General features: G+C 41.5%; 2 protein-coding genes across 2 annotated transcripts in view; one reads left to right on the forward strand and one right to left on the reverse strand.

Annotated features, from left to right (window-relative positions):
* Positions 1-13296, forward strand: part of LOC100695786 (zinc finger protein 239) — a 630955-nt gene that overhangs the window by 504855 nt on the left and 112804 nt on the right. The gene's annotated exons all lie outside the window — the stretch shown is intronic.
* LOC112845583 (uncharacterized) lies at positions 8383-12201 on the reverse strand. Its single transcript, XM_025904997.1, has 3 exons — positions 12110-12201; positions 8752-11790; positions 8383-8507 (listed from the first exon to the last, which is right to left on the reverse strand). The coding sequence occupies exons 1-2, from the start codon at positions 12199-12201 to the stop codon at positions 9069-9071; spliced, it is 2814 nt and encodes a 937-aa protein (XP_025760782.1). The 3' UTR covers positions 8383-8507; positions 8752-9068.

The raw sequence follows: 13296 nt of genomic DNA on the forward strand, positions 1-13296 counted from the left end.
CCCTGAGCTGTGTCTGGCAGGCAGAGCGTCCCCACACTCCACAAATCTGATGCTTCAGATTTGAAGAAAATGAGCTAAGGGAGACACCTGGTGGACGAACACAGATATGACAAGAAGAAAGACTAAAGTGCAGAGGGGCGACAAACAGCTGGAAATGCTTGAAAATGTTATTTATTAAAATAAGCTAGCACTAACACTTTGAGCCTAGCTACAATTAATATTGAATATAAATTCTAAAATGGAATATATTGCATAGTGTTTTTTTGTCAGTAGCAACTGATGCCAATATTTCTGCCAGTACACATTTTGAGTCAACACCATGGACATTTGAGTCTTATTAACTCTCTGGGATCGACAGACGCACCGCACCTTCAAATCATGTGACCAAATTAAGATGACACAGCAACACGATGCAGCCGCACTGAGTCTCCATTTCAACTTGTGTTGAATGTTTGACTTTAAATTGTAAACCAGTTTAAAAATTTTATTGATAGTCCGCTACAACCAGAGTTAGAATTTTTTAAAAAGCAAAACTTTTTTCCCCAATACTATAGTCATGTTTAGTTCGGGAAGAAATGGTAAAAACAGCGTTTTTTTCATTTTCTAGCAGCTCAAGAAAAAAAACAATTCCGCCCCATTCATATTGATGGAAAAATGTACCACCACCAAAATTATATGGCAACACATTGGATGTGGTGTTTTGGGAAGAGGTGAAAATTTTGAGAGTGACAGCAGCGAGAGAGAGAGTTTTTAGATGTGAAAGATTTGTGACATTTAGAGTGTTAGGAGTGTTGTCAGTGTGTTGTGTGTAGTTTGGGCAAGGATAGCTCAGTAGGTAGAGTGGTGGCCCCAGATCGGAAAGTTGAGGGTTTGAATCCACTGAATGGCTACCTTGAGGTACTCTTGAGCAAGGTGCCGTCACTACACACTGCTGCCCACTGCTTCACTGAGTGAATGGGATAAATGCAGAGAGGGATTTTCCCACGGGAATCAATAAAGTATATATTATTTTTATTATTAGTTAGCAGTGTTGTCCAAGTTACTGGAAAAAAGTAATTAGTAACTAATTACTGATTACTTCTCCAAGGAATTAATCCTGTTACTTTACTGAGTAAAAGTAAAAGTAATTAGTTACTTATTAGTTAGTTACCTTTCAAAAACATAACACACAACCTGAATATGTAATAAAGTAATAGACCTTTCAGCCCAATTCAATTTTTTTGGCATAATACATCATATGAAATTGAATCAAATGAAGAAGTTTATTAGTCTAATTCTTTTAACTTTATGCTGTCATGTGAAGGCTGTGTGCAGGCAGGAGTGGTAGTAGGAGGACCCAATGTGCAGACACTCGGAGGCAGAAAGTAACTCAAACTCAGATTTATTGCTAAACTCAAAAGGGTAACAAAACTAGGAATACAAAATAAGCTTACGCAGACAGAACACACAGCAAGATGAGGGTCGATCACGACACGAACAGATGAAAGAACAGGGCTTATATACACAGAGGGAGCAATCAGAGAATGAGTAACAGGAGGGAAACACAGCTGGGGCAAATCAGGCCTAACGAAACAGGGGAAGCAAAACCAGATACAATAACATAAGACATGGACCTTCAAAGTAAAACAGGAAACATAACACAGACTGAACTTACAGACACGGGCTGTGTCCCAATTCAGGGTCTGCACGCTTGAAGTACGCATTTCAAGTGCGATTACGTCACCGCCACGCGACGACGGCTGTCCCAATTCAAAGTGCACTTCAAATGCATACTCCAAATGCGCCGTCGATTTCCCCAAATATCAAGCGTGGTCCGGTGCACGCTTCGTGGCCCCATATATCCCACAATCCATAGCGCGGCGGTGGGTGTGGATAATTTTGCCGCAAAATACGGCAGAAGGGTGCGGCCGAAGAGTGAACTGTCAAAAGTAAGTACTGAATATGATGTCACTTATTTATGTGCGAATGTTTAAGAACATTAAAACATGACTGTTGGCCACATGTCGGCAAAGTTATGTGACATTAGCGATGTTTGTACTTTCAGCGTTTACTTGGTTTTAAAGCCTCTACTTCTAAATATATATACATATATATATAGTTGACCTTAATCTTACAGAGAATGTGATGATTTTATGGATAATTAAAGTCAGTCATATATCCACAAACACAAGCTGAAAGTCAGTGATGCTGCTCGGTTTGCAGTCCTGAATATGACGGCACAAGCAGGATTCACTGCACTGTTAATGTTAGCTATGTTATATTGCTGCCTCTGTTCGGTGGTGTCGAGCCAAACGGACTTTAACGTGTGTTTGAACGAGCTGACGGTTCACTCGTTAAGCTGAAAGAAAGATGCTTTAATCACAGGAGTCACACATGTGTCCACTGTACCATCTGGGAACTCTTCTTGTTTAGCACTCGTAATAACACAAACACTAAATCCTCCTTCTCTTCTGCTGTTTTGTAGCAGTGTGTACACCTGAGACTGTCACCTGTCTGTCTGTCCTGCACTCTCTCTCTGTTTCTTTCTCTCTGATTGTGGAATAAAAGTATGAACATGTATTTATAGGTTACACTTGTGTTTGAATCCTGCAGCTTATCACACATTTGATTTCCATGTGTGACAACTGCAAGTGTCCAGAGTGAGGACAGACTGAGGGACCCACTGCTGCACATCATCTGTGAGGCTTTGCACCCCTGATGATCCACCAGGACAAACTCAGGAGTGTGTGAGGAAGAGGAGGAGGAAGAGCCAGCAGCAGCTGACAGATGGAGAGAATAGACAGACTGTTCCCTGTTTGTGAAGGACTGCTAGGAAAGTTTAACATCACTAATTGTCTGTCCTGAATCAGTCTTATTAGGTAATGTTCAAATAATGTTATCATCCCAGTGTTTTCAGTGTGGGAGAAAGTACTCAGGGCCTTCAAGTTACACACTATGAAAGGCAGCAACAAGTTTAATATTCAGAAACCTAAAGTATGTATCAGCAGCAGAATGGAGCTAAAAATAAATGTTTGTTTCAGTTCTATGAAGCTTTGAGTATTTTGGATTAGTAGCACTGCTGTGTTTGTTGCATCATATTGCTGTAATTGTTTATATGCTTTATATATTCTGAGGTAAGTTGATCTATAGTGTTACATCATATTCTATAAGGATGTTATGTGTTTGTGTACTTTCTGCCCAGTTTGACCCATTTAGCAGAAGTCAGCCTGTTTAAGGCTCTGATATCTATTCTGTATGACTTAAAGCAGTTATGACATGGTCTGATTTTCTCACCCAATAAAGGAATATTTCATATACCAGTCTGATCTTCATTCTATCAGAAACAGTTATCACAGCTCGTACATTTTCTTTTTACACATATATATAAGCATTGAGCCAAATTTAGTAATGCCAACATATTGAAAGAACAATCTTTGTCTCTTATATATAATACATCTGTATATACACTGTCAGAGATACTTGTCTTTGAGTGAAGATTTAAGGTGATAGGAAATATAAATAACTGCTACTTGCATCTTTTACCCAGAGTTCAAGCTCATATATATATACACATATGTATATACGTATGTATATACGGATGGATGGATAGATGGATATAGATATATAGATATAGATATAGAGAGATAGAGAGATAGAGATATATATCTATATATATATATATAGATATAGATATATATAGATATATATAGATATATTCTGACAATACATATAATATTGTCCATATTATATTAACATTACCACAGTGAGATGACTTTAGTCTCATGAACAACATTAGCTAATTATTATTTACTAACTAATATTGAAATGACTTCAGTACAGAAATGAAGCCCAACTATCATGTTTTACAGTCCTGTGGTCTCAACTAATCAAAGTGATGTCATGACAAAAATGAATGACCAACAAAACATTTTTTCTCCTTCATTTCTGTCACACAAAGCTGTATGAAACATTTCTCGCGGTTAGTATCATGGTTGCTAGGCAACCTGAACAGCGCGACGAAGGCTAGACCGTCCCATTTCACAAGCCTCTCACTTCCGCACTTCCCGTACTTGTAGTACGCACCATACGTAGTACGCGTAGTGTGCGTACTTCAAGCGTGCATACCCTGAATTGGGACACAGCCACAGACTCACAGGCAGGCACTACAACAGAGGGAACAGAGATGTGGGACCAGGGCAGACACAGACACTGACTGGACACAGGGATATAGTAGACAGGGGAGACAGCGACTAAGGATTACACAGAGACATAAACCATAAGACCGAACTCAAAGAAACCAAAGACTAGAAATGATAAATAATATAATAAACTCAAAACTCTGGGTCAACAACCCAGGCATCCTAACATATGCATATTACATTAGAAAATTATATTAAATGCAAAATTCTCTGACTGGAAGAAATTTGTTTAACATTTAAACCTATTTTGTGCATATTCCACCCTATTTTAAGAAAACAAAGCAAGACTTAATCTACATTTCTGCATGTTACAGCATAAAATAAAATAAAATTTTGTGTTTACACATAATCTTTCAAATAGATGCAAGTAAAATACAGCAAAACAAACAAACAAACAAACAAACAAAAATAAGATTTTAATAATAACATCTTTAAACAGTTGGTAAAGTGTAGAGAGAAGTAATAATAAGATTACCAAAACAGAAAATGCTATTGCATGCTATGTTTAGGCTGTTAATCCAGTCTCATTTTGTGGCAACCTTGAAAAAGACCTATGTTTTAGTTGTTTTCTTTTGGACTGAAACAGTGGTTATATCGCATCAGCAGAAGCTTCTGAAACCTTCTATCAGATAGTCTGTTAGAAGGTTAGAAGGCTGTTCAGTTTGCCACAGCCGTTCCACTGGTGCACTGGATGGAGTTGGAGTGTTGTATTTCATGTACATCTTCTTGAGATTTGGGAACTGATTCAGAATCTCAAGCTCATACCCTGACCTTAAATAGTCAGTTACTTCTTTTTCTGCTGAGAAGCTTTCTGTGGGCTGGTTCTCAAATTTAAAAAAGTAAAATTCGGCTGGGCTGGCTGGCATTTGGGACACATTAGCATTGTCAGTTGCAGGAGTAGTTTTACGACACACTGCTGTCAGAAGCTCCTTCACAAGTTTAAACTTCGGACAAGTGGCCGCTGCAAGAAGTCTTGCTGTCCAGAACAGCATCAAAACGAGGCTTGATGGTCTGTAACATACAACATGATGCAACTAAGAATATAATTATTTTACTATATAATTAGCTATTGTGATTATTTTGTGGGCTTTACAGCCCATCTTATGTGCTATCAATACTGTATAAGATTTAAGTTTCGTTCAGGCTTCTGTTGATATTATAATTAATATTCATGATTAACTATGAATAATATCACTGATATTTAACAAGAGGTAAGTATTTGGTCTTTTATTCTATCATTTTAATAATTGTACACGCTGCTTAAAACAAAGTGTAACATCTGTCCACTGTCAGTGGTATAATAAATTCAACAAATCCACCAAAAGCAATTACCCAATAATAATCTTACTTTTACAATGACATCTGGAGGGCTGGCTGTCATTCTAGAGAGGTCATCTTTCAGGGCAAGTTGTTTTGACATCAGGCTTGTGAGTCTTGGTAGTAAAGCCCCATAGGTGCACTCATCCCCTTGTAAGATGTCCAGAGCTACTGTCACAGTGGAGTACTGTTTCAAGAATTGGTACTCCCTTTCATTAAGGCACTTGATTCCCAATTTTACACACAGGGGATTAAGTTCATTCAAGGGAATTGTGATGATTCTGGAAATGGCCTTGTACAGGGAATTCCACCATGTGGATAGTTTATAGTTCTTATAGTTTATTTATTTATATAGCACATTTAATTACAACAGGAACGTTGACCAAAGTGCTGTACAAGAATACAAAATACCTAGTAAAATAACTTATAATATTGATAGCAAACTGTTGTATTAAAGGCCAGTAAATACAAATGTGTTTTAAGGTAAGATTTAAAAAGATTGACAGTAGGAGCCTGTCTGATGTGTAGGGGTAAATTATTCCACAGTTTAGGCGCTGCGACTGCAAATGCTCGATCGTCTCTATGAACCAAAAGATAAAAATGATCTCACCTTAGATAAAAGCCTCAGTTTGAAGAAAGACCACTGTACAACTGAGCTAATCTGTTTTTAAAAGTGAAATTGCTGTCAAATATAACCCTAAAATATTTTGGCATGCATTTGATGAAAGGCTCAACACTGTGCAGGTTAAAGTGGTAGGGGCTTTTGTTCTCATTGAAGTTAAGGAAGTTAGAGGCCATCCAGGATTTAACTTCACCGAGACACTGAAGTAAGGGTTCTAGTGAGGCTGGACTGTTTCCCTTCAGTTGAAGATAGATCTGAGTGTCATCAGTATATGAATGAAAACAAATGTTATATTTTCTAAAAATAAGACCTAGATGCAGCATATAAATAGAGAATAAAATTGGCCCCAGTATAGATCCCTGGGGAACACCACAAGTAACGGGAGCTGAGGAAGAGATAAAATCTCCAAAGCTCACAGCGAAAGTCCTGTCAGACAGGTATGACCTGAACCACTCTAATGGAGTGCCCTTGATGCCGAAATGCTCCAATCGTGAGATCACTGAACATTGTGTCCATTTACAAAAGATTGCAGCTGAACAAATACAATCTTTTCCAAAATTTATGACAGGAAGGGGAGCTTTGAAATAGGCCTGAAGTTTGCGAGGACCGAGGAATCGAGATTAGGCTTTAAAACAGCATGTTTAAAACAGGCTGGCACAACACCTGAACTAAGACCGCTGTTAAAAATTGCTAAAATGTCAGAACTGACAACTAGGGATGGGTACCGATATCCGGTGCCGTTCTGACATAAACGGTAGTAACCAGACCGAAAAGCAGCACACATTTGGATTCTAGCCAATCATTTTACCTTTCCAAGGATGGTAGGTGGGCCCAGGTAGATACGTTCTTTTAGAGCAGAGTTACAGATTAAAAATGCCCAAGGCGAAGCGCTCAAAAGTCTGGCTGTACTTCAGAGCAAAATATGCAAACTCAGCAGCCTGCAACAAGTGCTTTAAGGTGATACTGTGCCATGGAGGTAACACCTCAAATCTGATGAAACACCTGGCGACGCATAGCAGTGTAGCAGAAATGATGACGGATGATGATGATGGCAGCAGCAGCTGTTCTTCTCTGGGTGAGTAGCTTGATGTTGTTCGTGTGTAATTTACGTTGAGTAGGCTAACCACGTTATTAAATTAATGCACGTAAGGTGAACTAGCAAACACTGTCGTAGTTACATGCGGATGTCTTCTTGTTTGATAGAGCGATACCATATATGCCCTATAGCTGCAGAAAAGGCTAACATTGTTATTTTTTTACAAAAAAAAAAAACAGCTAAACATGAGAGGTTTTAGGAAAAAGTTTGTGTTTTCCATTGTTTGAGCACCAGTTCCAACCAAAGGAGGTATGTTGTATCAACAGAAAAGGCTTACTTGGTTATCATTTTGCAGAAAAAAAGAGAGTGCTAAAAATAAAAACATAAGAGGTTTTTGGACAAAGTTTGTGTTCTCCATTCTTTAAGCACCAGTTCGAGCACCGTTTAAGCACCGGCACCGTTTCAAAAGTACCGGTTTGGCACCGGTATCGGATAAAACCTAAACGATACCCATCCTTACTGACAACCTTAAAAATCGTTTTTTAAAAATGTGTTGGAACAATGCCATCGATGAATTGAATGTCATGCTGTCTTTGTGCCATTACATACTTCCTCCACCTGATCAAGACACACAGGCTCCGAAAACGTTAAAGCACTTTTGCAAATATGATATATATATAATATACCAACATTGTCGCCTGAAAATATCTTATAAATTTATTTTGTGATCCAGAAAGAGTAATATTTTAAACTCTGCCACTCTGCGTTCCTCCACCACTGCCTCGGTTGAGTTTTGGACGAAATGGATTCTGGGATATTTGCCTGGGTTTGGCTGCAGTAGCTAGCGAGCTGATTGGAGACCAAAACAGTCAATCAGAATTTTTTGCATCCAAGTCTGTGATTGGTTGGTTTTGTGGCACACTTACAACGGTTTACAGAGAGTTGAGCGCACACGAAACAGAGATGTTGTGAGCACGAACGACACACTGAGACCAGGTCTGCAGATGTCTGTGTGCATACAGAGCAGAGATCTAAGCAAGAGCAAATGCCAACAACTGAGCGAGAGGGGCTGTTATTGTGTGTGTATATATGGATAATCGCAAACACTGAAATACATTTCTTGCACACAGAAATGAATTCTCCCGCAATGGGGTGTCTGGCCCACTGCTACGGGCCATTCGATCCCTATACAACCGTTGTAAGAGTTTGGTTCGTGTTCTGTCCTTATTGTGCGTCCCTTTGCCCAACTTGACAGACAGCTAACGGTTTCAATGAACATAGGAGGCGGAAGTAAGTTTGAGGCTTTTTACTTCGTCAGTAGTTCAATGATTGACATCCTTTTCTTCCCGTAAAACTAAAAACAAACACAAAGTAAATGTCACAAGATGTATTTTCCTTTTAACTCACACTTCTAGGATATGAACTACACTGTTATATAGAATGCGTAATCAACAGCGACTCAGTAGTGATCACAATACAACTTAGCGAGTTTAGCTTCCTCAAAGATAAACATAACAGATGAAATTGGTTTCTAAACAAATCTATGTAATAGAAATGCACCAAATAAACTTGTAAACATGTTGTACATTAATACTCACAAGCAATAACTCTCCAAGGCAGAAATGTTTTAAAGAGCATCTAAGGCGACAAACAGCATATTCTGCAGGCTAACAAGCGACCAGCTTCCTGTTTCCTCTACCCACAGGAACACAGAAAAACCCCACCAAAATATAAGCTTGTGAGTATTCCCACTATGACCAGCAGAGGGTGCTGAAGAGAAAGAACCTATGCATGTCATAACACTCCCCGTCTGGTATTGTAAAATACCACTATGAACCAACTGAAACATAATAAACTGCAAGATTTTACAGATTATATCTGAATACAATGTTTACCATCATGACACACATACTTCTCAGTCCTTTGGGGACATCAATAACACTGTCTCTGACACAGGTCTCAGGTAAGTATTAATAGTTCCATTTCTTGAGACCCTCACTTCAATCTTCCTGACCCTGCCATCCTTATCCGGGAAGATCTGGTCGACAAGTCCCATTGGCCATTCATTGCGCCTCACTTGTGCGTCTTTGATGAGCACCAAATCTCCCACCTTGAGGTTTGCATGGTTACGTTGCCACTTGTTCCGGCTTTGCAGTGTCCCTAAATACTCCCGTCTCCATCTGGTCCAAAATGTGTTTGCAAGGTATTGAACTTGCCTCCACTGCTGTCGATGGAGATCTTTCTCAATAAAACTTCCCGGAGGGGGGAGAGGAGTGCACACCTTCTGAGTGAGAAGCATGGAAGGCGTCAGCAGGAATGGTGTGTCAGGATCTGTTGTGATAGGAGACAAAGGTCTAGCATTAATGATGGCTGTTACCTCTGCCATTAGAGTGGAAAGCACCTCATGAGTCAAGTGAGCGTGCGTGGTTTGGAGAAGCATTGCATCCAGGATACGTCGGGACAACCCTATCATACGTTCCCAGCTTCCTCCCATATGAGAAGAGTGAGGTGGATTAAAGATCCAGGTGCATCCCTCTTCTCCCAGGTATGTCTTAATGCTTGACACGTCGGGGTCTGTCAGTGTGAAACCTAGCTCCCGGCAAGCACCAACGAAATTAGTCCCACAATCGGATCGAATCTGCTTAACAGGCCCTCTCAAACTGAAGAATCGACGCAGGGCATTGATGAAACTTGATGCGTCCATTGACTCAATCAGTTCAATGTGCACAGCACGTGTGCTAAGACACGTAAAAAGAACAGCCCACCTTCTGCTATTTGCCTGGCCTCCTCTTGTGCGCCTTGTGACCACAGACCAAGGGCCAAATACATCCAAACCCACGAAGGTGAAAGGGGGTTCGGTGCTGACACGATCAGAAGGCAGATCTGCCATTCTTTGCTCAGTTGCTCTCTTCCTAAGTCTGTTGCAGGTGATACAGTTGTGGATAATCTGCTTGATTAGCCTCCTTGCTCCTGTAATCCAGTATCCAGCAGTACGGACTGCACCTTCTGTGAACACCCGTCCCTGATGCATTACTCGCTGGTGATGGTGTTCTACTATCAACTTGGCAACGTGGCTACCACCTGGAATAATGAGAGGATATTTCTCCTTGTAGTCGATGTTGGCATGTTTGAGCCTTCCTCCTATCCTCAAGAGTCCTTCATCATCACAGTAGGGACTGAGTTTTTGTAAAGAGCTGTGTTTTGGTATGACTTTACCATTGGCAATACAGGCAAGTTCCTCCTCAAACATTTCCTTCTGCACACTTTTGATGACGACAATCTCAGCCTTTGTCAGTTCCTCTGCCGTGCGAGACTGTTTGCAATGATGCCATGAACTGCAAGAGGGACCTTCATCTTTGCTCTTGAAGACCTTTGCAATATGAATGAGCAAGCTAAGGGCCTTGAGGAGTTTCTTCAAGGAGGAAAAACGTCTGAACCTTTGCGATCCAAGCAGAGACCCATCATTACTCGTGTGAGTGACAAAGCTACGTACTTCATCATCCAACTCTGGGTCCACAAGGTCATAGGTTTCAACTTCTCTTGTAACACTAGCTTGTAACAAGAAGGCAGGTCCTTTAAGCCAGGCACTGTCACCAAGCATGGCAGCAGGCACCGAGCGTGTGCCTATGTCAGCAGGGTTAGAGCTCGTAGGGACATAGTGCCATTGTTTTGGTTCTGAAATCCTCCTGATTCGCTGCACCCTGTTGCCAACATATACATAGAACCTCTTCGTCTGGTTGCTTATATAGCCTAAAACCACACGACTGTCTGTGTAGAATTCAACTGCATCAAGATTTAGGTCCAGTTCACTTGTGATGACTTCGGCAAGCTCTGCAGCTAACACAGCAGCTCCCAATTCCAGTCTTGGAATTGTATGAGCAGATTGTGGGGCCAATTTTGCTTTCCCTAGAACGAAGCCCACCTGATGGTTCTGATTTTCGCCAGTGGTCTTTAGGAAAGCAACCGCTGCAATGGCTTTAGTGGAGGCATCTGAAAAGATGTGTAACTCTTTTCTGATTGCTGTTGACATCGTAGCAGAAGCGTAGGTTCTTGGAATATGTACATTCTTGAGATCAACAAGAGATTCTTTCCATGTATCCCACTCGGCCTCCCTTTCTCTAGGCAGTGGAGTGTCCCAGTCTAGGGCCTCACTTGAAAGTTCTCTCAGCAGCATCTTTCCCTGGATTGTAACTGGTGAAGCAAATCCTAAGGGATCGAAAAGACCATTGATTGTAGCTAAGACACCTCTCTTTGTAAAGGGCTTCACTGTTTCTGCTACTCGAAAGGTAAAGGTGTCTTTCTTTAGGTCCCATATCAGACCAAGACTTCGCTGTGTAGGTGTCACATCAGTCTCCAGATTTAGCTCCTTAAGCCCCTTTGCACGGTCATCTGGAGAAAACGCATCAAGAACCTCAGAGCTGTTTGATGCTATTTTATGCAGGCGAAGGTTAGATGTGGCAAGCATTTCCTGTGCTCTCTTCATTAGATCAATAGCTTCACTGGCTGTGGGCCTTGACATAAGCGCATCATCAACATAGAACTCCCTCTCAACGAAGCGTCGTGCATCTGATCCGAATTCCTCTTCACCATGAGCTGCTGCACATCGAAGGCCGTATATAGCTACGGATGGTGAGGGACTGTTGCCAACACGTGAACCTTCATTTGATACTCACAAATGTCATTGGCAGGATTGTTGTCTTCATGCCAGAGGAAGCGCAAATAGTTTCGATGGTCCTCTCTTACAATGAAACTGTGAAACATCTGTTCAATGTCAGCGGTTACTGCAACAGTTTCACGTCTGAACCTCAACAATACTCCCAACAAGCTATTATGAGGTCAGGTCCAGAGAGGAGAACATCATTGAGAGAGACGCCATGGCACTTTGCACTTGAGTCGAACACAACTCTGATCTGACCCGGCTTCTGAGGATGGTACACCCCAAACGTAGGTAAGTACCAGCACTCCTTGTCCACCTCAAGTGGAGGAGCCAGTTCAGCATGGTCACGATCAAATATGTTCTGCATGAAGGCAAAGAAATGCCTCTTCATTTCAGGCCTTTTTCAAGGGTGCGATGAAGAGAGGATAAGCGTTTGACCGCCTGGTCGCGATTGTTGGGCAGCCGCTGGCGAGGTCCCTTGAATGGGAGTGGCGCCACCCAGCTGTTGCTGTCATCTATGAACATCTCTCTCTTCATGACCTCTAGGAACAGTTTGTCTTCAATAGAAAGGCCGATTTTGTTATCGTCCTCAGACGTATCAAAGATAGTGCTTCCAAGAGTGCATGCCTTAACTCTAGGTGTTTCAGTGGTAGGGAAGGCTTTACGCTCAGACTTGGACCCATAATTCTCTTTGATATGAACCATATTTGGACATGGTCTGAAATAGGATGGGCGATTGTTCTCAAGCACATTAGTGTGATAGGCATCCACAGTTGCAGGCTTGTGAGCATCACCTAAACAGACATCACCGATGATGACCCATCCCAGGTCCAGTTTCTGTGCATATGGGGCATTGTGAGGACCGTTTCTATGCTGTCTCGCTTTGTGGACACTAAGTAGGTCACGTCCAAGTAAGAGGAGGATCTCAGCTTTGTGATCGAGTGGTGGGATGAGATGGGCTATTGGCCTTAGATGAGCATGTTCTGCTGCCACCTCAGGGGTAGGTATCTCAGCTCTGTTACTCGGAATGTTATTACATTCAATTATTGTCGGCAGCGTGACTGATGTGGCTCCATCTAGTGACTCCACTACAAAGCCTGTAGCTCTTCTACCCATCATTTCTGTCGTTCCCGCACATGTACGAAGTGTGAATGGAGACTCTGATCCCTCTATGCCATAAACATCAAAAAACTCTGACCTGGCAAGTGACCGATTACTCTGATCATCGAGCACAACATAAGCCTTTGTCACTCGCTCTGGCTGCGCTTTCGGGAAAACCTTTACTAAGCAGATCTTAGAACAGGATCTTCCCTCTGAGCCTCTCCACATACTTCGGTACAAGTCGATGTTATAGCAGGCTGAGTTGTCTCTTCTGTGCCCTCCCCGCCATGACCAAAGAGAGTTGCAAGTGGTGGTCCTGGATGAAGGGCAGAGATATGATTCCTGCTTTCACATTCTGTACACTTGATTGTTGTGTTACAGTTCT

Source organism: Oreochromis niloticus, linkage group LG3 (genome assembly GCF_001858045.2).
Source record: "Oreochromis niloticus isolate F11D_XX linkage group LG3, O_niloticus_UMD_NMBU, whole genome shotgun sequence".
Classification (NCBI taxonomy): Eukaryota; Metazoa; Chordata; class Actinopteri; order Cichliformes; family Cichlidae; genus Oreochromis; species Oreochromis niloticus.